The sequence below is a fragment of the Podarcis erhardii genome (assembly GCF_964252035.2).
Source record: "Podarcis erhardii genome assembly, chromosome: 3".
NCBI lineage: Eukaryota > Metazoa > Chordata > Lepidosauria > Squamata > Lacertidae > Podarcis > Podarcis erhardii.
Genome location: NC_138507.1, coordinates 105,075,686 through 105,101,411, shown reverse-complemented (window position 1 = coordinate 105,101,411; position 25,726 = coordinate 105,075,686). Strand labels below are relative to the sequence as shown.

The following is a 25,726-nucleotide window of genomic DNA, read 5'->3' as shown; positions in this document are numbered from 1 at the left end:
AAACCTTGTTTCCGACAGCCTTTGGTTCCTGTTTTGCCATACTTGGCGGTGTCTTATGTATACTATTTATTTTCTGTGTGTTTTTCATTTGTACAGTCCGAACTTGGTAAAGCTACCCTGAAGCTTGAATGCTAAAGTGGTCTAAAATATTTTTAGTTAAATCTTCCTTGTTCAACTAGTAAATGGGTGCAAGCCAAAAAACAAGGGTTTTTCCCCCCATTCCTGGATGGACAGATTGCATGTGTTTCAAAATCAAAAGCTCCCTCCTGATTGAGAGTTTGTACATTGTATCATAATGTCCATAGTGACACTTCATTATAACTGCTAGTGAGTGCAAGGAGGTACATAGGAAAGCTCTGGCCCTTGCCTCTGTAGTGACTCATTATGAGTCCTCTCGTTTTGATACAGGTGTGGGATAGCATCTGGGGATGGTCAGTGAGGCAAAGCGCGGCCACATCTTTACAAGGCAGTTTTCCATGATGTACAGAAGTTCCACTCACTACCAACCATAACGAAGCCTAAAAGTCAAAATGCTTGGTGGCCGTCGCAGTACTTTTGCGCAAGCATCTGAAGACACGGTTTGTTACTCCTTTTGGTTTCCATTAAGCCTTTGACAATGTTCTATGGTGACTGATCACAGTGTGGGCCTCAGTCATATGCGTCATAACTAGGAAATTTCTCTGGCAGCTGAAATTTGGTGCTTGAGGGAGGGAGATTAAGAGATTTTATGTCTTCTCTCACCCCCTGTCCCCCACCATGAAGCAATAGGAATTCTGCATTCTGAAGAGGGACCTCAAGCCCTGCCTCCATGGGAAAGTGGACGTGTGGGGTCATCTTTGTATTACAAAAGCCCTTGGATGGGGTAAAAGGATATTGGTCATAGCAACAAACGGATTCCTCACCTTAAAATATTGGTAATATTTGCCTTGGTGGGGAAGTATCAATCAGTGCTTATACACTTCGTTATCCAGCCAAATTTAGAATGGAAAATCCTCAGTTTGCTTTGCATTTGTTTTCAGGTCCCTAGCGTTTCTGTTGGGAGTCTGTAGTTTCTTAGCATTTATTAGATCTTTTTACAGCATGCAAGCCCAGTTCAGGTGCTTGGCTCAGTGTAAAAAAGGTCACACATGATTCCATCACCCCACCGTTGCATGTTGAGAAGACCTGAAGCGAGAATCTTCCCACATTCTGTTGCTTTAGTTGGTTTTGTGCAATGATCATCCGGAGTTCCCATTTTAAGTGTGTTCCGCCTATTACACAAAGGCATTTCAGATCTTTTCACACAGTTCTGGTAAAACTGATGGGAACTGGGGTAGCAACCTTTCATGTTCTGAGAACACAGGCAAGGGTCTGTAGGATGCAGTAGTCATGGCAACTTCATATGATTCATCCTGTAACCATGCTGCATGTGGACTGGTCATTGGTTGCATTTTCATGGGGCATGGTAGCCCTTCAAAGGATGAAATGTACTTACTCATGCTTTGAGAGATCAGAATAAACCCTTGGAATCCCCTGGAGATGGAAATGCCCTGATTTCCCTGGAAATGCACTTTAATTTTCATACGGTTCATTTATGCTGAAGAGAACAGCTGCATCACAGGGAGATTATTGGCGGGTGTGTGTGTGTGTGTGTGTGTGCGTGCAAACGACAAAAGCCTTCCAATGTACCAAATTCTAAGGGGAGCATTTAAGCTCATCTGCTTTATACAAGCACAAGGTCCCAGGTTCATTCCCCAGGAAGGTCTGGGAATGTCCCTTGTCTAACCTTGCTGGTCAGTGTAGAAAACATTTGGCTAGATGGACCCAATGTTCTTGCTCAATATAAGGCTACTTCCATGTTCCTTGACTCCCACAAGCAAACAAAAAGGCACACCCAAAGCAAGAGAGCAACTGATCTCGGTGGCTGGGAAACCAACTTGCAACTATGGTTTGGGATCCAAAGAGTTAATTGAAGCACTCTGAGCAGTTGGTGGATATGATTGATTAGATTTTAATTCTTATTTTGCATTTTAACAGTAAACTACCATGCCATATTGTAAAAAGCTTTTCAGATTCCATTTATAAAGCAGTTTGCCATATTCTTCGGTGTTCAAGAAACACAAGTCCACTCTCATTAATTTGGTCGCCTGGTGCTCTACCTTCAAATCCTGACGTTGGTATATTCACTGGGACACTCTTTTATTGCCATACTTTTAATCAAAATATAGATAAGCAGGGGTTTTTTTGCTGGAGGAAGATTGGCTTATATTCATAGAATCAGGAGTTGGGAAGGGACCCCAAGAGTCACTTAGTCTAACCCCCTGCAATGCAGGAATTAATTCAGGCTACTTTTACTCAGATTAGGCCTGTTGAGATTAATGGCCATGACTAATTTAGGTCTACTAATTTCAATGGGTCTACTCAGAGTAAACAATTGAAAATGACACAATAGGTTTTTAGGAGTTGGCACTGGATTTTGAAACGGCTCTTTTAAATGTCTTGTTTGCACACATCACTTTTGTCCAGCCACTGTCACTTCTAGTCAAACAGGTCTTGCAAGGTAACACGGCAAAAACCTGCATAGCCTGTTCACCAGAAGGTGAACGGAATCAGGATAACGGTGGGATCACAAGGGACTTCAAAATTGGATTGCTGTAATGCACTCTGCGTGGGGGCTGCTAAAAGGGTTTTTTTTGTTCAGGCATGTAGACATTTTAATCTGTTTTTAGCTTAACTTACTTTACAGTGGTACCTCGGGTTAAGTACCTAATTCGTTCCGGAGGTCCGTACTTAACCTGAAACTGTTCTTAACCTGAAGCACCACTTTAGCTAATGGGGCCTCCTGTTGCTGCCGCGCCACCGGAGCATGATTTCTGTTCTCAACCTGAAGCAAAGTTCTTAACCTGAAGCACTATTTCTGGGTTAGCGGAGTATGTAACCTGAAGCGTATGTAGCCTGAGGTACCACTGTAACCTGTTTTCAGCTTTGTCTTTTATTGACAATTTTCATGTTTGCTTTGTTCTTTGTAAACTGCTTAGAGGCTCTATTTACAATCAGTCTATAAATTATCTTAAATAAATGTAAATAAGTAGCAATTCCTCTTTTTTTAAAAATGATATTTATTACTTTTAAAACATACAAAAAAAAAGAAAAAGAAAAAAGAAACAAAAGAAACAATACAATATAGACAATACAAAACACAACCTTAACATCTAAACACCATAAACAAAACAAAACAAAACAAAACAAAAACAATTTAAAAACACACATCATACCTTTACCATAATCTATCTTTCATTCCCTTGTTTCATTGACCTCCTCTCACCTCCCTCCTTGTATTCCACTTCTATACGTTATCTCAGCAAATCCTTTATCTTAAAATATTTTTCATCTTATTCCCCATTAAATCTAATATACCTATTTACACTTAACCTCTTAAAACATTTCCACTAAGGCCAAAAAAAATTCCATTCCAAGATTTTTCTATCCCTCATTAAATTTTACAAAATTTCCCTATATAGACTTTAAATTTTCCAATCTTCTTCACCGTCTCCTCTTCCTGGTCTCTGCCTCTGCCAGTCCTTTCCACCAATTCCATATAGTCCATCACCCTGGAGATCTTATGTCTGAGGCTCTTAACTCGTCTCCACATCCCTTCTGCCAATCCCTTCTTTAATTCTAGATTGCCGATCTTGGGAAAGCTCCGACCCAACAGCACTTTTGTTCCATCTCAACAGGTCAGCAATTCCTCTCCCCCCACCCCAAAAAAGTATTTTTTGGCAATTAATTGTTACTGCTTTTCAACTCTTTTCGATATTTTCTTAGTTCTCTGTTTTGAGCCACTTTCTGTTTCCAGGCTTTGTTATCTCTTCCTGTTCCTCTTGCGTGCGAACACTCTAATACAAAGCCCTTGAATTGTGATGTCACAGATACCTTTATAGCTCTGATGCTGACCAACAGCAGTACTCAGTTTATGTCCAAAAGAAGATGGAAATCCTAGCTCGCAGTAGGGGCCCAAGTAGAGTGAGCGGACAGTTTGGGGTAAATCCTATACACTCATTTTTGGATTTATTTGTTTGTTCTTTTATTCGAAGGCTACAGAAGTATTTGTACCCCACCCTCATTCAATGGTCTCTACGTGCCACACAATAACCCCAAGAATAAAAATCAAATATAATAAAATTAATTACAAATCACAAATAAGAGAGCCTGGAGCAGCAGAAATAAAATATCACAATGCACTTAGAATTGTAGAGTTGGAAGGGACCCTGAGGACAATTTAGTCCAGCCCTCTGCAATCCTGCCCACAATCGCCCCTGGGCAGCCTTGAACCACCAACCTTCTAGTTAACATCCAGACACACTGACCCATTATGCCCCAGAGACTTTGTCCTTCCCCCAAAGCCTGGCTTTTAATAATCATAAAATCGAATTGTATGACCCATGGCTCATCTAGTCCAACCCTTTGCAATGCAAGAACATCAACTAAAGCATCCATGATAGATGGTTATTCAGCATCTATAATACCTCCAAGGAAGGAGAAAAAATCCTACATTTAAAATTGCATAATTAAGCGACAGCAAATATTTTTGAAACAAGGGACGTAAGCAAAGCAACAAAATCCATCAAAATTCAAGATGAGCATGTGACAGAATAGAGCTAGAAAACAGTGACAGTATAGAGCTAGAAAACCTCTACAGAAAAACCCACATATAATACACTAATCAAAATCATTCATGAACACATTCACACAACACAAAAGTTTTGGTCCATACAGTGGTACCTCGGGTTACATACGCTTCAGGTTACAGACTCCGCTAACCCAGAAACAGTGCTTCAGGTTAAGAACTTTGCTTCAGGATGAGAACAGAAATCGTTCACCGGCGGCACAGCAGCAGCAGGAGGCCCCATTAGCTAAAGTGGTGCTTCAGGTTAAGAACAGTTTCAGGTTAAGTACGGACCTCAGGAACGAATTAAGTACTTTAACCTGAGGTACCACTGTATCCTCTTCCTGTCCCCCAACCCGGGCCGGTGCAGCCATTTGGCAGGATGAGGCTGCTGCCTCAAGTGGCAGAAGCCCCCAGTGCATCACCCCCCCTGCCTGGCCATCTATTTCAGGCGAGATCTCACAGATCTTGCCTGAAATCAGTGAGATCTCACCTAAAATCAGTCCTGATGCCGGCATTGGTGGAGCAGGTGGGAGCAGGGCAGGATGGCACATCCCGTTTCTCCTCATGCAGGGCAAGAAGTCTCATTGTGCTTGCAGAACATTGGCTATAACCCAACATAAACACACTAGAAACCAGTATAAACCACACAACGTTCACACTGTCCTTACACTCACCACATTGCGGCACCCACTCAATTCTCACTTCAGTATAGCTCTCATTCCACTAACCTATACTCTTGTGCAAAAAGAATTAAAATCAGTTAGCTTCCACACACACAAACATACACAAGCCTTCAAAAAGTTGTAATTGAGTCAGAGAAGTCAGTGCTTTGCAATTTGAAACATTTTAACTCCTAAGCCAATTTGGTACTCACAAATAGTACTACTTATATTATCTTAGAAAATTTAACTAAATAATCCTTAAATTTCTTCCATTCTTCTTGGTACTCCTCCTCTAGGAATCAGCGTGTTTTTACATGAGTAGAATGTCTGCTTTTGTTTAAAATGCATCCCCCCCCACCCTAAATATAGTCCAACCCCCCACAAGGTCTGAGAGACAGTGGACCAGCCCTCTGCTGAAAAAGTTTGCTGACCCCTGTCCTAAGCATCTGGAGGGAACACCACATTGAAGAAGGTTCATCTACATGGGTTGGTGGCAGCTCTCCAATGTTTTAGGTAGAGTAGCTCAGTGGAAAACCACCCTGTGTTGCATGCAGAACGTCCCAGGTTCAGTCCCCGGCATCTCCAGGTAGGACTAGGAGGGAACCAAACATGAAACCCTGAAGATCTGCCAGCAAATCCATGTAGCAGATGGGTCCATGTAGCAGATGGGTCCATGTAGCAGATGGATCCATGTAGCATGGATCTGCCAGCAAATCCATGTATTCAGGTAGATGGGCCAAGTCTGTATTAGGCAGCATCCTATTCCTAGTCTCTCCCGGTCCTACCTGGTTATGGCAGGAACTTAACCTGCGATCCTCTGAATGCACTCTACTTTCTTTTCATGCGTCTCGCATGCATACCTGAACTAACAGCTCTTCTAAGCACCCCTTCCTAGGTGTGTGAACTTGCTTCTCTTAATGTGAAAGCCTCACCTATTTTAAAAAATGATTTTTTTTTTTTAGTAAGGCTTGGAGAAAAACAAAAACAAAGGAAAAGCAATACACAATATACTTCAAGATCAAATACCAAGCATTTTTTTTACATAAAAACTCAAAGAGAGAAAGTAAAGGAAAGAGAAGAAAATACAAGAAAAAGAAAATACTTCCGATTCTTCGTTCCATCAGCTTTATAGACTTAAGCAACACCCTTGTTCCAGAATAGTTACCAACTCTTCTACTTTCCATAAAGTAGAAGGGGTATGCGTACCCCTGTGTACAACCCCCCCCCCCGAAAAAAGCACTCTCCATAGTAGATAATAGTGAGTCCTTCCATCTTTGTAGATATGGCAATCTTGCCACTGTGTTCATATATTGAAATAATATTCCACAATCATTTTCTGTTTTTATATTCATTAGTCCCAGCAGGAAGAGTTCTGGCTTCAGTTGAATAATAACCTTCAAAATCTTCTGTATCAATGTGCGCATTGGTATCCAGTTTTTTAAAAAGCTTTTTTACACATCCATGAAAGTCACACATGCCATACAGCTTATCCACACCATGAGAGACATGCATGACCATACTGCCCATGTCTCTCCGAGTGCCATAATTCTGGGTACATCTCGCTTTGGTTTCTCTCCCTTCCATTGATGGTCTTTGTTTGGAAAGCAGCGCTATCTATGCACATGGTTGGGACCCCTTGGATCAGGATGTATGTATTTTATTTTTGTGCTTTGTAGCATATATGAAGATTTAGGGTTTTGTCTGTGTTCGTATGTAGGCAACATATATACAGTACGTACATCTATGAGCAATGGACAAATGTAAAAAGTTGCACATAAAATCTGGATTTCTTTGAAGGTTGCTGACAAAGACAAGGATAAAGAAGTTGATTTTGGAAGAGATGCATGGTGGAGGGAATCCCTTAGGGTATGTATAATGTTCATTTAATTGTGCTTAGCTCTGTGTCACCAAGGTGGAAACCGACACACTGCATGACCTGAGATGATTGTGCAGAGTTTTAGAAGGCGCTCTGCATTTTTCCAGCAATTGCAAGCCCCAGTTCTTAATCGGAGCAGAATTCTGGAATATATTCATTTACCGTGAGCCTTCTGATGTGGAAATCTGATGTGGAAAAGGGCACTCCATCCTTTGCATAACGCACATGGGAACAATGCTAATATAAAGTACGTCCCCTTCAACCAACCACCCCCTGTAGGAGTATTTCGCACGAATTGACTTGGTTCATGCGGATGAATCATTATCTTGTATACTTTGGAACCTCATTTTCAAACTCATTTTTTTACTCCTTCAACCACTTCAGTCTGTGGAACTGCCACTCTTCCAGGGGCTGCATAATACTTGCTATGCATTTCTGAGAAATTGATCTTTTAGCGTGGCAGCACCTAAGCTTCAGAACTCCCTGCCTATTTTATTAGACAGGTTCCCTACTTTTTAGCGCCTGTAAAAAAAAAAGCATTTTTGTTTAGGCAAGTCCATTCAGACATGTAGAATGTTGGCATGCATCTTAATTTGTTTTTTTAGTTTTTCGTGGGTTTAAATTATTTTTAAATTATTTTGAATAGTTGACTGTTTTTTTAATCAATGAGATTTATTTGTTTTGTGAACTGCTTTGAATGCTTTTTTTAATAACCCCCCCCCCCATCAAGCAGTAAATACATTTTATCAAATAGACAACTTTTTACACTACAAAGTACAACCAGAGCCCTTGTTTTATGATAGATGAGGGGTGGGGAGAGTCCATGATGGAGCAAACCACCACTTTTTAAATCCTGCCAGCCTTCCAACAGCCAGGCTGGAAGGTGTAGGAAGGGTGGGAAGAAAGAGAAGAAGAGAGAGATTTTACTTTCCCTCATCCACATTTTTGAAATTTCCCCTTTTATCAGTTTCAACTGGAGGAGGAATAACACTGTATGGATGCATGCAATACATTCTCACATCCTCACCACACATTTAAAGCACATTGCTTCCTCCGAAGAATCCTGGGAACTGTCATTTGACCTTGCAGAACTACAATTCCCAGCACCCTTGACAAAACTACAGTTCCCAGGTCATTCCCCTCTGTTGGAGGAAAGAGCTGTGTATGCTACATTAACTGTCCTCCCCTTGCCCCGCCAACAAGTGGAAAATGCTGTCCCTTCATCAGTGCTGTGGTAAGAGTCAACTGCCATCCCAGTTGGCTTTTGCACATGGAAAAGGAGCGGAGGCCATCTTGTCTTTTACCTCAGGCAGCAAAAAGGCTGGCCCTGCCTGGTTCAGACAGTGTGGTATTAAAATAGAGATGCAGACAAGACATTACTGTAACCGAAGCCAACTGATTTTAATGCGTTTACTCTAACACTGGAACTCCCCTAAAGGTTTTTGGCTGGCATCTTTTAACGGTTAATAACAAAATAAAACAAAACTGCTATTTAACTACAAGGAGAGTATGTGTTTAAGCTTTAAAGAATACCATTTAAAGGAGGGGAGAGGAATGTACACTTGAATGCTGTTCCTTGTCTGCTGCACTGAGCTTCTTAGAGGAAAGGGAGGATAAAACCTACAACCTAGAGCAAATAAGTACAACAAATCCCGAAATCCTCAAGTTAATTGCTAGCTGTGGGTCAGATTTCAAGTTTCTATCCTTCAGCCCACCCCAATACCAGGCTGCTACCCAGTCCGGGATTTTCTCGAGGATGCTCAGCTGAACCCAGTGAAGCGGACGTACAATTTTAAAGGGGAAGGCCGGAAGAGGATCTCCATCTTCCAGCAGATGACTGACATGACCCTACCAAGCAGCTTCAAATACGTCCCTCCTTCGTTTGTGGAGCTGGCTGAGAAAAAGCCCGTGACATATTCCTTCAGGAGCATCTCGAGGGAGACGCCCACGACTGCCTCCTATAGAGATAAGGTAAAAGTAAAGAAATGGGCCCATTTATTAAAAAAAATATTTGGGGGGGCATTCATTTCAATAACTAAGGAGGGGGAAAACCCAGCCAGATGGGTGGGGAATAATAATAATAATAATAATAATAATAATAATTATTATTACAGTGGAATCTCAGTTTTTGAGCGTCTTGGAAGCCGAATGTTTCGGAAGCTGAACACCAAAAACCCGCAAGTAATTGCTTCCATTTTCGAATGCAGCTCAGAAGTCAAACGGCTTCCACTGCATGTTTTTCTTTTTTCCTCGATGGATTTTGCCATCTGCCCATTGCTCCTTAGTTTTCGAACGTTTCGGAAGTTGAACGGTCTTCCCGAACAGATTATGTTCAAAAACTGAGGTTCCACTGTATTATTATTACTCAGCTTTAAAGGTTAAATGTCTAGCTTTGCAAATTTAGATGATGTCGCTATAGAAATACACTGCATTTCATCACCGTGGCCAAGTCCCCTGGGTGCCTGCTCAGTCTGTTATCTGAATGCTGTTGATGGACAGCTTCAGAACTTCTCTCTCTCTCTCTCTCTTTTTGGGGGAGGGGGGTCTCCTGGTATGCCCCGCAAAGGATCTTAAGGTCCATCAATAATCACAGTTTAGAGGTCCCGGGCCCTAAGGAAGTCAGATTATCCTCCACCAGGGCCAGGGCCTTCTCAGTGATGGCTCCGACCTGGTGGAATGCTCTGTCCCATGAGACCAGGGCCCTGCAGGATTTAACTTCCTTCCGCAGGGCCTGTAAGACAGAGCTATTCCGCCTGGCTTTCAATTTGAACTTAGCCTGATCTTTTATTCCCCTTCCTTCCCTCTCCCTCCCCTTTTTATGAAGGTTACCCGCTCTGAGATCCCACAGCTAGCATATTTTTCGCTCTATAAGACGCACTTTCCCCCTCCTAAAAAGTAAGGGGAAATATGTGTGTGTCTTATGGAGCGAATGCAGGCTGCACAGCTTTCGCTGAAGCCAGGAGAGCAAGAGGGACCGATCCCTCTTGCTCTCCTGGCTTCGCTTCGCTGGAGAGCCGCTGCGCAGCTTTCCCTCTCTGCGCAGTGCCCCCTCAGCGAAGCGGCAGGAGAAACAGAGCCCCTTCCCCCCACTTTGCTGGAGAGGCGCTGCGCAGAGAGAGAGAGCTGCACAGCGCCACTTTAGCGAAGTGGGAGGAGAAACGGAGCCCCTTCCGTTTCTCCTGCCCCTTTGCTGGAGAGGTGCTGCACAGAGAGGGAGAGAACATTTTTTTTCTTGTTCTCCTCTAGAACTAGGTGCGTCTTATGGTTGGGTGCGTTTTATAGAGTGAACAATATGGTAATTCTCCCCTGGTCTCCTCGTTGGCCCAAATAGGACTAATTTAGCCAGCTAGCCCGCTAATGTTTATTGGATGGATTTCCCCCCTAAATTGATTTTTGAATTCTGAATTTATTGTTATTCAAGTTTTATACTGTATTTTATGGTGTTTTTTTGTTGCATCAATTAAGTGTTTTAAATTTGTTGTTAGCCGCCCTGAGCCTGGTTTTCTGAACTGGGAAGGACAGGGTATAAATAAAAAAAGTATGTATGTATGCATGTATGTATGTATGTATGTAAATTGGGCTGGGACTGGACAGTGCTTCAGATCGAAGCCTTCCTCAAAGAGAGGACTGTTTTCTGATAGAGGACAGTCTTCTGTGTGAAGGCCTATCAAGCAGACAGGGGCGCTCAGTATTTGTGTGTAGGGGGCTAAGTCCCCTCCCTCAATATTTAGAGGGCTGCCATCCCCCGCAGCCTGCCACCCCCGGGTGAGCATTTATGTGCGCAGAAGGGTGCATGACGCCATTGTGTGTGATGTCACACATGTGTGTGATGTCATGTGGGGAGAAAGTCGGCGTCCCTGCAAACAGAACACATGACCCCACCACATGAACCTGCCCAATAATCAAGCTCTGCGAGGAGAGAAGAAGCGGGGCCTTCTGGATTGTGGCACCTTCTCTCAGAAATCATCTGAAGGCAACGCTCTTCTCAGCTTTCAGTACAGAGATAATGTTATAATAAGCTACAGGGAACCAGGCAGAGGGCCTTCTCGGTAGTGGCACCCGCCTTGTGGAACGCCCTCCCATCAGATGTCAAAGCGATAAATAACTACCTGACATTCAGAAGACATCTTAAGGCAGCCCTGTTCAGGGAAGTTTTTAATCTGTGATATTTTAGTGTATTTCTGGTTTTTATGGAAGCCGCCCAGAGTGGCTGGGGAAACCCAGCCAGATGGGCGGGGTACAAATAATAAATTATTATTATTATTATTATTATTATTATTATTATTTGAACATTGACTTGTGACCTGCTGAAACTTTATTCGCTACTATTTTATAATCCGTAGAGAAAGTTTTACCCTGTTAGATTTGTTAGCTGCCTCCTGAATCTTTGTGATGAGGAATTGGGGAAACAAGTATTTTAAATAGTATATAATAAAATAAAACTTGGGTTACTGACATTTGTATTGTGCACACTTGATTCCCCACAGGATATAAACACAGACCCCGGGCAGTACGATCTTTTCCCTCCTCCTGTGCCCACTTTTCCAACCAAGTGAGTACACAGTCTTTGCTAATCTCGTTTCTCCCTCCCGCTCCTGCCCCACCCTGTACAGATTATTTTTGCCTGCTTCATTTTAAAGCCTTCATTTTGCCTCATTTCCAAGCGGCGGCAAATCCCATGGCTGAGGACAAAGGGCGATTCGTGCCACCAACCCAGACAGGCTCCTGCTGATTTCAATAAGCAGGCTTCAATTAAAAAGGTGGTTTGTTTTCATGAAAGCGCCTCACTTTGAGGGCTGACCTCCATTTGCACTGAGAGCATGGGGCATGGCTGGGGCGGGCGGGCTGTATGCTCCAGTTGCTGAAAACCAAAGGAGGGAAGAGGGCTTGGGTCCTGCTTCTGGGCATCTGATTGGCCACAGGATGCTGAACTAGATCAGGGGTCAGCAAACCTTTTCAGCAGGGGGCCGGTCCACTGTCCCTCAGACCTTGTGAGGGGCCGGACTATATTTTTTTTTGGGGGGGGGATGAACGAATTCCTATGCCCCACAAATAACCCAGAGATGCATTTTAAATAAAAGGACACATTCTACTCATGTGAAAACACCAGGCAGGTCCCCAAAATAACCTAGAAATGCATTTTAAATAAAAGGACACATTCTACTCATGTAAAAACACACTGATTCCCAGACCATCTGTGGGCCGGATTGAGAAGGTGATTGGGCCGCATCCGGCCCCCGGGCCTTAGTTTGCCTACCCATGAACTAGATCGACCTCTGGACTGGTCTGCTAGGATCTTCTTATGTTATTGTGCAAAGAATCAGTCACTAGTGCATTATTTTTATTTGAATGTATTAGTTTGATTTTTAGTTGCTACACACACACACACACACACACACACACACACACACACACAAAATCTCCAAATGACCAAGGCTGCATACATGCTACGCATTCAAAGCAATCCCTACCCCAGCAAATCATGGGAACTGTAGTTTGGTGAGGGTGTAAAGGCACAATTAAATAAGCAAAAAACCTAAATTAAATTAAAACCTAAATTAAATTAAAACCTAAATTAAAAAACCTAGAAAATCCAATTAAAACAACACAATTGAAATAGGTGTGTTTCCTGCACATTCTTTAAGCTTTGCATATTGTCTGCTAAGTTGCATACTGGCTTTTGATCAGATACATTTCCAAGCTAAAAGGAAAATGGGACTGGGGACCGTTTCTGAAGTTGAGGACTTCTCAAAAGAACTTAAAACACATTCTCTCCCCACCCCCTCTAAATGCAGGAATTATATGTTTCGATCTGCAGTTCAACGGCTTAACACTTTTGGTCCGGTAAGTATTCTGCTGATTGAGGACTTGTTAGGTATGCAAAGAAGAAGAAAGGAAATGCACACTTACAAATAGATGCTAAAATGTAGGATTCACACCTGCTAATGAAGCAAGGAAGCCAAGGCATTTCATCGTGGACCTGAATATTCCCTGGAAATTGTGATTGGCTGTGAGTGCTGGGAATTCTAGTAGTAATCCCTATCCTCCCTCAGAGAGCTACAGTTCTCACCCTCCCTCGGTTAGGAGCTGTGACGCTTAAACAGACTCAAAACCGGATTAAATTTATACTGCAAATTTGTGGTGGCGCTGTGGGTTAAACCACAGAGCCTAGGGCTTGCTGATCAGAAGGTCGGCAGTTCGAATCCCCACAACGGGATGAGCTCCCGTTGCTCGGTCCCTGCTCCTGCCAACCTAGCAGTTCAAAAGCACATCAAAGTGCAAGTAGATAAATAGGTACCACTCCGGCAGGAAGGTAAACGGCGTTTCCGTGCGCTGCTCTGGTTCGCCAGAAGCAGCTTAGTCATGCTGGCCACATGACCTGGAAGCTGTACGCTGGCTCCCTTGGCCAATAAAGCGAGATGAGCGCCGCAACCCCAGAGTCGGCCACGACTGGACCTAATGGTCAGGGGTCCCTTTACCTTTACCTAAACTTTTTGGGGGCTTGAGCCTTATTGAGCCAGGGTCAACCCTCTGGAGGCTTCATGCCAAAGTGGGCTGAAATGTAAAAGGGAGTGTGGCCAATTTATTATTATTTATATTATAAAATATACTTTTTGGGAGGAGGGTATACACTGGAGACTTTCTGAAATGATTCCTAAGGCTGAAATCCTGTATGCACTTACCTTGGAGTAAGTTCCATTAAATTTAACAGAACTTCCTTTTGAGTAGACAGGGTTAGAAATGCAGAATTTCTGCACTGGAAAAACCCTCACACATTTAATTATTGTATTTCAATTGCATAAGGTGTGAAGGGGTGTCGGTGTTATCTAACATGGCAGCTTGTGCCCGCTTACATCTGTTGATGGCTTCAGGAACAGCTTTCTTCACTAAGATGGCAGGGTGCAGAATCTCACTGTGGGCCTTGCATGGATGAAGTGTGACATAAGGGGGAAAGGGGTGGTGAGCTTGGGGGCATGAGTCATGATGATTCACATGCATGCATTCCTGGTGCCCTTTGAGTCACAAATGAGCCAGCTCCCATGTTATCACTCTGCAGCCATAAAGAGATATTCCCATGGGACTTGCAGGCAGCCTTGCACAATGGATGCTGGATCTGTTGCAAAGGGCAAGTTTGCCAAGTGGTAGTAACTTCGCATGCTGAGCACATAACCACTTGGTAAGAGGACTACCCTTTCCTGTTTTGGTCTGAAAATCCAGGCGAAATATTGAGATTCTACTCACTGCTTGGCAAGACCATACTGATAACGTGGGTGGCGCTGTGGTCTAAACCACTGAGCCTCTTGGGCTTGCTGATCAGAAGGTTGGCGGTTCGAATTCCTGCCACCGGGTGAGCTCCCGTTGCTCTGTCCCAGCTCCTGCCAACCTAGCAGTTCGAAATAATGCTGGAAGAATGCTGGAGAGGGAAGAACAAGAGAATCCCTATTAGAAGTTCTGGCCTTCAGAAGAACTTGTGCATTCCACTTGCAAGGTATGTACGGTCACAACTTTCCCATTTGATGGATGTGTTGACTGTGATTGTCCAGATATAGTCAGGAAGAACAAGCGCACGTCCATTATTGATGCATCTGTGCCTTCGGTTAATAAAAACCCAGAATTCAGGAGCTGAGGCTGCGAGGAAGTATCAAGATCTTGTCATCAATATTAAGCAAGTGTATCAGCTGGAGAGCGTATGAGTCACCCCATCATAATCTTGATAAATGGCTTGATCCCGAAAGCGTTGAAAAGGTAGCGTCGACTGTATGAAACTCCCCAAAAGATGAATCAGTCATGTCCTCGAAGCTGTCACTCGAACACCGGCCGAATTATCCAGAAGACCTTGAACATCGTCGACGCCGGAGCCTACGTGTGTTTTTCATGCCTCCCCCACAAAACATTCTTGCACCCGAATGTAGAATTTGCACCAAGGGGACGTCTATGTCATGATCTGTGAGGCAGATATTATTGTATAAACCGCTTTGGAAAAGTACCGTTGGAAAAGTGGAGTGCAAATATTAAATCAAAAGTAAACTGAACATTCAAATTAATTGTATCTTTAGACACTTGCCCTTCTTCACACAAGCCTGGTTATGGAAAATGCTAGCTTTTTAAAGAATTTGCAACATATTTTTTGTTTCATTTTGTAAGGATGACCGAAGACATGAAAAGAGAGATTTGTTATTTTATTATTGTGCTTAGCTCATGGAGCACAATTTGGGAACCCATGTTCTAAAACACAGACTCCAACTCTTTGGGGCTGAGGACACCTGGGCAGTGTATATAGAGGTCCTGGGTTGCCCAGACAACAAGACCCGCCCACTCTTGACCTTGCTGATGTGGTCCAAAGGAAAGCAGAGCAATACATTTGGCACCAGGCACCATCTGATCATCTGGATTTGTGTAGGGTTTACTCCTTAGCCATTTCTTCTCCCATGATGTGCAGAACGGCCGGTTATGCAGCCTTCCAAAGAGGAGTCCCTCTTCTTCTGGTACAGAAACAATTATCGGATCATCGCTAGTCCCTATTTTTCTTGGGAAATGTTTCAGCTGGTGGAACACACTGTGCTATGAAGCCAGGGTGCAGGGGGAGCGCTACAGCTTCTTAACACCTAACGCATTTAGTGAACAGAGGTGACAGTTTGTGGCTGTGATTCATGCCTGCCTTACATAGGCGGAGCAGAGAGGAAAAAGTGCCGGGCTCAAATTAGCCACCAAATCTGTACAGTATAAAAGGAGAACAGTCGACCTGTTGTCGAGCAATCCAGACAGGCTGTGAAAAGGAGATAGGCTGCGGTGAGAAGAAGGTCCAGATTTACTGGCTTCCTCCTTTGTAACAGGTGAAACTTTTAAGGAGGCTGATATGATATATTAGTGTTGACAGTCTTTACCAGGAATGAGGAACCTCAGCCCTGGGGTCCAGATGTGGCCATCTAATTCTCTCTAGTGATCCTCAAGACTCTCCCTAGGCACACTGCCTCTTTCCCTGGCAACACCTCCCACTGGCTCTGCTGCATGCCATCTATGAGTATTTTTGCCTGGCTGGAATGTGCCCATGAGCTCTGATAATGCCACTTGCTTGTCTAGATGAAGGTATATCTCTCTGTGAGTGTAGAAACACACAATGGTACAGAATTTCTCCTCCCACTTTTGCCTTAGGCCCTGCCCAGTGACTGGCATGTGGCCTTGAAGGGTTGTCCAGGAGGAGATGCAGCAAAGATTCCCCAATCCTGGTCCACCCAGCATGTTGCTCAGAAGTTGCAAAATTCGGTTTGGGTTGGCACAGAATGCGGGTGAGCTGAGTGCAGTGTAGTCACAAACCTGCTTCAGGTTCTGTTGAAGTCCACGTCCAGCACATCAGCCACTCGTGCCAAATTGCTTTATAGCCTGATGCTTTCAACAGACCATAGGTTGTCGTCCCCCACCCCCACCCAGAGAGCAGAAGTTGGTCAGAAAAGTTGTTGGTGTTATGTACTGAAGTTCTCACCCTGGGCCAGCAGGGGGATACTCTAGATAGTTTTCACTCAGGTCCACATATGCAAATAAGGGATTGAAAGTGACGTTCAGTGATTGGATAGTTACAGAAAATGGTTACTGTTGCGTTCTAGTGGAGCTCTATATAAGCAGGCTGGCTGAACCCTTCAATTCAGTTCTATTCTGCCCTGTGAATAAACAAGAGCTGTTTGAAGAATCGGTGTGTCATCTGATATGTTCACCCACAACTTAACAGTTGGCATTTGTCTGTCTTGGGCGACAATGGAGGAATGAGCCTTTGGGGGTGAAGTCAAACTGTTGGAAGTTTGCAGTGCCTGCTGTGGCTGTAGAAACTGACACAGGAGAGACATGTTTTGTTGCAACTGGGGCAGATGAAGGTGTCTGGTTGTGCTGCTGCAGGTGCACCACAGTATAGGCACTCTTCCAAGTTGAAATGTAATCGGTAAGGGTTCGTACAGTTTTGAAAAATGACGAAACCTGATCAGGCAGAGACAACAGTGCAGTTGTGGGGGGTATTTTTTTCAGCCTGAGGGAAGCGTTTCCTTCTAGGTGACCTCCCAGGAGCCAGCGGTGGGCAGGGCCAGAGGCAAAAGTGGGTGGGGCAACAGAGGTGACTTTTACCTTTATACAGAAGGCTGGCTTCTACACATGCTCACATCCCTCTTTTCCTCCATCCAGGCCAGCAGTGTGCATTGTAACAATTCAAGGGCTCTCCTGGTCCTTGAAGATCATGGGGGGAGGGGAGCAGGAGGAGGAGACACCCCAGCTTCTTCACTAGCCTGACTCATCTCTGCCTCTTGGCCCTCCTCCTCTCCAGCCTCCGCTTCTGCCTCTGATTCTGAACTGCTCTCTGCCACAGCCTCTTCCTGCTCACTAAACCCTGTTGCCTCTTCAGCTTCCGACACCTCCTCCTCCCAATCTTCTCCCTCTTCTCCCTCTGGCCACTCATCATTGTCGCACTACCAATCCCTGGGCTCTGAGCCTTCATCCCTTGGGGGTTCCCCAGCTGGTACCTCCCACCATTCCTCTGCATCCAGCCAGCCTATGACATTGTGTGTGTGTTGATGTTGGCAAGGATTCTCCCTGCCAAATGAGCCTGGCATTTTTTTTCATCAGCTCTACAGCGCCATCCGCAGAACTGATCCAATGTCTATTTTCACCCTCTTGTTTTTTGGAAAGTTATGCTTACATGTCTTTTTTTCTTTTGAAGAAATAAAGCGACCCAGCTCTGATGTTTTTCTTTGGGCTTAAAGAACCTCTGCTCCTTCCAAATACCGTGGCTAATTTTCAGATGCCAGCCATGCCAAATCCTTGATCAAACACAGAGTAGGATTTTGACTTAAAAGAGCACACTTCTCCTGTCCCCCTGATCAGATTAGCACTTTTGAAGTCCTACAATGGAGGATCCTGGGGAAAGGGGAAATCCTTGCAAGGGTTGATCAGCATTTCTTTTGTGAAAGCAGAGCAAAGGATTGTGTGCAACTTGAATTCTCTTGAGGTTGTGCTTTGGCTTTTAAATAGATGTTAACCTTTTATTTGAAAATCCTTGAGGATCTCATTAATGTCCCGATGCCAGGTGGCCTTCCGTGATAGAAGAGACATTTTGTGTAAACAACAGCTCCTTAAATGAGTTATTGATACAGCTGCTGTCCAATATTTTGCAACAAATGAGCTGTAACCGACATCTTAACATTTGCAGCAGCAATCACCAAAACATGTGTGCTTTGCAGGTGATGGGCTGGACTGTGTATTATTTGGGGTGGGGGGTGGGACAGGACAGGACAGGGCAGAGGACCTCCATGAAGGGTCTTTTGAGGGACATGTGTGCAATGCACTTCATTACGCATTGTTGCCATATGTGCAACATTCACCCTTGTTTATTACCCTGGTAGGTAAACAGACAGTCACAGTTTCCTGTTACAGATGTAACAGGAAACTATGGCTTAAAGTAGGGATGGAGATCTGGGAGTCTTCAGATGTTTCTGGACCACAGCTTCCATCATCAATGACCACTGGCCATACTGTCTACAAGCCAACTATGTCTGGAAGACCCCAGCTTCCCATCCCCTTGTTTAAAGAGATGAGGATTTAAGTGCTGAAGCTGCCAGCAGAGGGAAGGCATTGTATTGAGCCCAGTGCTCACTCTCAACTTATTTAGCTGTTAGTTCAAGCTTCCCAAACTTTTCATATTGGTGACACTCTTTTTAGACATGCATCATTCCGCGGCACAGTAATTCAGTTTTACTAGCAAACCAGAGGTTGAACTAACCCCTTTCCAGTCCCAGGAGGAGTGCAGGAAGCGTTCGTGTGACACACCTACACACTGCAGCCAACACACTAATGTGTCATAATCCACAGTTTGGAAATCCATGTTATTAAGTCAGTAATGTTATGCCCAAACTGCCCAATGTAAGGGCCAGTTCAGATGTAACAACAATCTATGGTTTAATTGTTATGAGCATGATGAACTGTCAGGGTTGCACATTGCCTCCTCCACTCAGGTGGAGAGGTCATTAAAGGAATCCAGTTGTGGTTTGCCACAAACCACTGTTTACTGTTTAGTCTGAATATAGCAACTCTTGATTTATTCTTCTCAAACAAGGATCTGAAACCAGGATCAAGTCATGGTTATGACCAGACTGTTAATGGTTTTTAATATAAAGAATAGGAAAGCATAAATGTATCAAAACCAGAAAGAAGAAACCATCGTCTAGTCCCAGAAGGAGGCCTGTCCACCTACCCGTTTCAGTTGCTATGGAATGACTCATCTCTCATCATCATCATGCTTAACTTTTTCCAAGCGGTCATCCGCTTTCCGTTTATTAAGATTTCTTTCCATTAAAACCACGAAGCAAATTTTTGCTTGGCAAAATACCCAGGGAATGGAATTTTAGTGTCTGCAGCAAAAATTTTTGCTAGGCTCCAGGCCTAGCACATTTTTTGCCAAGTTCAGGGGTGAGAGGTAAGGCATCTCAGCACAGGAGGGGAAGACTAAGAGCCAGTGACCTGTTGGCTTGCCCTGTCTTGCTGTCTATATTCTAATTCTAACTGTTTATGTGCAACTTCCTTACTTTTAAAGTGGACTTGGGCCAGACAACCCTTCAAATAGCGAAAATCCTCTGTAAAGTAGGACACTCTCATCCTACACTCTAAAGAAGCGCATGCTAGCTTGGCTTCAGGGGAACTGTATTCCCATGAAGTTGGAGGGCATCAGTCTGGGGAAGTCTGCTCTACAGGCTATCACAGAGCATTTCCTTAAAAGTGCCTGTTCTTCTCAAGAGTTGTTTTTTAAAATGTCCCAACTATGTTGTGTCCAGGTGCATGGGTGCAGTCAGGATTTATTTGGCGTGGGCAGGCTTCATGTATTTTATACTGTATTTTAATATTTTTTTGAAAGCTGCCCAGAGTGGCTGGGGAAGCCCAGCCAGATGGGCGGGATACAAATAAATAAATAAATAAATAAATAAATAAATAAATAAATAAATAAAATGTGTGTGTGTGTGGGGGGAGAACCTCAGTTAGTTAAGTATTTTTATTGATTTACTTGATGGGGGAGGAGCAGCTGCCCCCTGCCCCCCCCCAGCTATGCATACATCCAGGTGAAATTTTCAGGTGAAATTTTCAGAAATTTGTACAAAGCCCTTAAACCTCTCTCTCCTCTGGACAAAATAAATTGCTACTGAAGAAAGGATGGGGGGGGACACAAAACAAAACACCAAATACACACAAGAGGTGTTGCCATTTCAAATGTGTTAAAAAGCATCATTTTTATGCTCCAAGGAACATGACAGATGCTAACACATGAACACGAGAGGCGGGGAATAGACAGGCGTTAACTTATCTACTGAACATAAATAGATTTTATTTTTTCTTGGCTTTATAACAATAATATGAAAGTGTTGCTTAACACGCTGGTGCCACTTCTGTCTGCGAGGGATTGAAAATAGATGGACGGGCGTAAAGGGTTTGGTTGCGAAGCAATGAGACAGCCCCATGATCTGTGTCAGTTGTTCATATATTAAAAGGTTTGCTTGTTTCTCTTTCCAAGATGAGGCTGATATCCCGTAATTACTTCAGGGGCATGTGAACCTGTCAGAAACCATCAGCGTTGCTCAGATCTTCTGTGGCAAAAAATGAAATGTTATTTCTGGCTTTCTCAGAACACAATGAAAGGACGGGAATAGTTTGTTCTGTGCCAGTGGCTCGTAAACTGTGTTCGGAAGGTGAACCCTGGGGATTTTCCTAGGATCTTAGCAAGGATTCTCAATGAGACAATTACTAATGGTGGACCTTGGAAGACAGCTTGCCCAATATTGCAAATGTTCACCAGGTGTTACTAACCTCAAAATTGGATTGCTTAAAGATGCTCTATATGGGGTCTCCCTTGGGCTTACTCCGGAAGCAATGGTGGTACGTTCTCTAATTTTATGTCATGCTCCCCATGGCAGCCATTTTGTGTCAAGCCATGCCCCCATGGTAGCCATTTTGTAACTGGCACCCTCGGCACTCTCCCAAAATTCAAAATGTGCCCCCAGTCCAAGAAGGTTGGTGACCCCTGGCTTCCAGCCTGAAATATGACAATATTATCATCATCATTAAAATTTCTATACTATTCCTTAAGAGAGGACCTTTTCTGTGTTGGCTTCCCAATTGTGAAATGCTCTCCCCTGAGAGGCTCACTGGTGCCTTCATTATGTTTTTAGGCGCCAGGAACAAACATTCCTCTTACCCGGGCCTATGGCTATTAAATAATCTGTGGAAGTTATTATGATGACTATTTGATTATTAGGCTGTCTGTCAGTAAGCTTTTTATTATTTTTTTTATTAAGTTTCAGCACTGATGTTCTGTGATGTGCTTTTAATGTTGTACACTGCCCTGGGATCTTTTGATAAAGGGCAGTATATAAGTTGAAATAATAATAACAAAAAAACAACAACAAAAAAACACAAACGGAGGATCACAGGGCACTTTACAATATAAAAGCACAAAAATACATAAGATTGTAATGCACAAAAACAATATGGCCAGTTTTAAAGGCCATATAATGTTTATTTTTATTTTTATTTTATTTTATATTAAATATTACAAGAAAAGAAAAAGAAAAAAGAAATAGAAACAAAAATCAATACATAACACTGTAAACACATTTATCTATGTATTTTCCAAAATGCAGACTAGAAAAGAAGAAAGACGAAAGATAAAAGAAAAGAAAAAAAGAAAAGAAAAAAGAGGAAAAATACTTTTCATAATCAATAATGCCAAATTCATACTTCAAACATTACAATATATAAACCCTAGTTAAAATATTATAAAAGACTTCCACCTCATTCACCACACGTCTCTTAGTTATCTAGTTCACCTTTACATCTGTTCTTCAGTCACTTCCTTTCCTTAAGTTCTTTCATAGTCCATCAAATCTTTGTGTTGTCTATATTCTCTTCACAAGGTTAGTCTAAGCACAGAAACAATGGGAATGCTTAAATGAATATTTACACAAGCAGGGCTCAAATACGAAAGTTTGGTTGTGCTTAGGCCATATAATGTTTAATTAGCCAAAGGCCTGGGAGATGGTGAATATTTTCTCCTGGCACATAAAGATATGCAGTGAAGGCATCGGGCGAGTCTCCCTGGGGAGAGTATTCCACAAACGGGGAGCCTCCACAGAAAAGGTCTGTTCTCCTGTTGCCATCTTCCAGACCTCTGGCAGAGAAAGCGCATGAAGTAGGTTCTCAGGTGCTGATTTCAGGATCCAGGTCGGTTCATATGGGAAGAGGCGGTCCTTGAGGTATTGGGGTCCAATTAATGGTATTAATGATCCCGTCTATGCATATGTGAACATCTCTGAAATAAACCATAACCGTTATTATGTTGTAGAAAGAAGGCCCAGGCCCGGGTACCTATAACATAAAAGAAGTATTGCCTACGCCTATTCGGTCATGCTTCCTGTCCAAAGTACCACGGTTGCTGCCAGCCCATTCTGTGAGTATGATTTTCTTTACTGACCCAGAATTAATTCAGTTATAAAATGCAAACTTCAGAATACAAAATGGACTCAGCATGTAATCTCGCAGCATCTTAACACAGATTGTTTTAATAGCTTGCCTTGTCAAAATTACGGTGAATAGAAAAAATATATGTTCTAAAATGATAATGACTTGCCAGACCTGTTTTGATATAAACAGAGGATCTGCTATGAAGAAAACCCCACCTTAATATAATGAATTTGCCCTTTTTATCTCCTCCCTTAACAGGGTACATTATATTTTCCAATCATTATTGCCTCTTTCATATTCCAGCTTGATTACAATTAGTGTGCCAATTGTGTTTATGCTTGCACTCCATCATCAAAACAAAAATAATATTGCCAACCAATAATCAGAACAGGTCATATACAAACAATTACGCTTTTAAAAAGCATATCAGAACATAGACATGTTGTCAAAACCTAAATCGCTAATTAATATATACTTCCTGCTATGCAACTTTGGGATAAAATGAGGTGTTACATTTCTCTTTGCTTAACGAAACCTTGAGTTCTGGCTTGTGAGTTGAAAATATGCTCATCTAAAGAGTTAGAGCTTGGCGCCTTGTATTAACCGTTTGTCTTTGCCAAGTTCAGAAGAAACAGCTTGAGACTTTTCAGCTATATAGCTGCAAATAAAACATTTTAAGTGTGTTTTAAGTGCAATATACAATGTGGCACTAGAAGGCGATGGTGAGCCTTATGGAAAATTCAATGTAATTTTTTTTAATCCTTTTTTTAAAAAAGCATTTTCAGAACGGTTTTTATATGTGTGTAGATTCCACCTTTATTCTCTGAGCAGAAATGAAAGTTGTGTCTGGATTGGATAGGTGGGGATTCAGGAGCCTCAGCTGCCCCAACACTTGTTTTGAGTCAATTTACCATTGCTTGTGCCTATTAGGCAGGGAGATCTGTTGCACCACATTTTGTATTACCTGGCTCAGAAATTTGAAATGTGAGAACTCAAAAAGCTCTCGCTCAACCATGAGGCAAGCGTTACATCCCTAAAAGTTTTTCTCTGCCTCAGATTTTCACCTGAACCAGAGAAGAATGTCAAATTCTTCCCCCGTTTGCTTCTGAACCCATTTCCACTCCCCCCACATGTCCACTTACCTCTCTTGCTGTTCCAGGGATAGCAGTGTTGGGAGGAAGGGGTGGAAAGTATTTCTCTTTCTCTCCTCCTACTCTTCTTCTGCTTTCTTTTCCCCCAACATCAGGCATGTTGCTACCACCTTTAGCCTGATTCCAGGAGCCCTGGGAAATGCAATTTCCCCAGTCTGCCTCACATTTGTAAGCAGTTGTGTGGGAGGGAAAGGAGATAGTTTTGGAGGGATGGGGGGGGGTGAGCAGGTGAGCAGAGGATAAAGACGAAGGAGGGAATTTGCTCCTCCTAAGGAGGAGGGTGGGTGAAGGCTTAAGAGGACCCCTTTGTGCTCTCAGGTGATTACTTGGGTTCAGAATAAACTGAGCTATTTTTCCAAGTGTGGGAGGGAAAATTTCAGCGTGGTTCCTCCTCCCAGTCCTGTTCTCAGCCTGATGTGAGGTATCTATCACTAGCTCAGAGAGGGAGGGAGGGGGAGAGTGCACACATATTATAAAGACATGGGATTTAAAAATAGGTTAGCAGAGAATGGGTTAAAAATAAAATACAGGCTTAAAATGGTAACCAAAAATGTTATTGCTTAGTTAACACGCTGATGCGGCAATCTTGTGCATGCTGGCTCCAGTGTTTTACTTTATGGAAGCCTACCTCGGTTTAAGGGACGCGGGTGGCGCTGTGGTCTAAACCACAGAGCCTAGGGCTTGTCGATCAAAAGGTCGGCGGTTCGAATCCCTGTGACGGGGTGAGCTCCCATTGCTCAGTCCCAGCTCCTGCCAACCTAGCAGTTCAAAAGCATGTCAAAGTGAAAGTAGATAAATAGGTACCGCTCCGGTGGGAAGGTAAATGGCGTTTCCGTACACTGCTCTGATGTGCACTTAGTCATGCTGGCCATATGACTCAGAAGCTGTCTGCAGACAAACGACGGCTCCCTTGGCCAGTAAAGCGAGATGAGCGCCACAACCCCAGAGTCATCCGCGACTGGACCTAACAGTCAGGGGTCTCTTTACCTTTACCTTTTACCTTGGTTTAATCTAATAATTGCCTTGTTTCTTACTCTTTCCGTACAGAAAGTTCCTGGCCCAGGGAGTTACTGGCCTACAAACCAGTCTCCAAAACAACCAAGAACCATTGAGAGTCTGGGAAGGGAGCACACTATCTTCTTCAGCAATACTCCAGAGCTTTAGAAAACAAGAGTGGTGCAGTACATGAAATTCAGGGGCACTGATTCTGAAAGACCACTCCTCCTTCTACCCCATCCATATCCCATTCCTCACCAGGACTGATCTGCCTACTTTTATTCCTTTGGCTTTCAGTGGGCCACAGTGCCAACACCATGATGACATTTTGTGCACTGGGTTCCCTGCCTCCATTTCCTCCCTGGCCCTTTCCTCGCATCCTAAGATTCTTCATTGTTCCTACTGTTTGACGTGGCTCAGTCGTGTTCCTCCACCACTCAGTACGCTTCTTTCTGTTAGCAAGGAAACTGAGCGATGGGAATAAATCCTGACCCCAGAGCCCTTGTGAGCTGGTGGCTGGGCTGAAGCCAGGTTCCTCTGCTGGCTTGAGGGCACCAAGTCTCCTGCACTCCTCTCTGGATTCGGTAGAGCTTAACCCGAACTAGATGCAAAGAGCGTTTGATTAAGGACAGCCTCTGTTAGACGCAAGATCTGCAGTGGAAAGAAGAAGAAAAAAAGAACACAGATTGCTGAACGATTTGAGGGGTTCAGCCATCACAGCCTTTCCCTGAGGTAGAAGGAAAAAAGACTCTGTTGCTGATCTTTTTATATTCCACAGATTTCTGTGTCCTCACCCCACCCCACGTATTTCCAGTCAGTCAGAGCATTGTCTATCACTCAGAAGTATCCCCACCCCCAGTAATGGTACTGAAGTCAGTGGAGCCACTCTGGAATAAATGGCTTTCGGAAA

The 25,726-nt window shown here is 43.4% G+C and overlaps 1 protein-coding gene across 3 annotated transcripts; it reads left to right on the top strand.

Annotated features, from left to right (window-relative positions):
* Positions 1–337: 337 nt before the first annotated feature.
* Positions 338–25,726, top strand: STPG4 (sperm-tail PG-rich repeat containing 4). 3 transcript variants are annotated; one of them, XM_081855027.1, is made up of 7 exons: positions 338–578; positions 7,108–7,176; positions 8,897–9,157; positions 11,674–11,738; positions 12,982–13,030; positions 22,551–22,655; positions 24,868–25,726. In XM_081855027.1, exons 1-7 carry the CDS (start codon positions 531–533, stop codon positions 24,982–24,984), a joined length of 714 nt encoding a protein of 237 aa, XP_081711153.1. In that variant the 5' UTR covers positions 338–530; the 3' UTR covers positions 24,985–25,726. The 3 variants fall into 3 exon arrangements, with proteins under 3 accessions (XP_081711153.1, XP_081711154.1, XP_081711152.1); XM_081855026.1 differs by lacking the exon at positions 338–578 and adding an exon at positions 3,904–4,020; XM_081855028.1 differs by lacking the exons at positions 338–578; positions 22,551–22,655 and adding an exon at positions 3,903–4,020.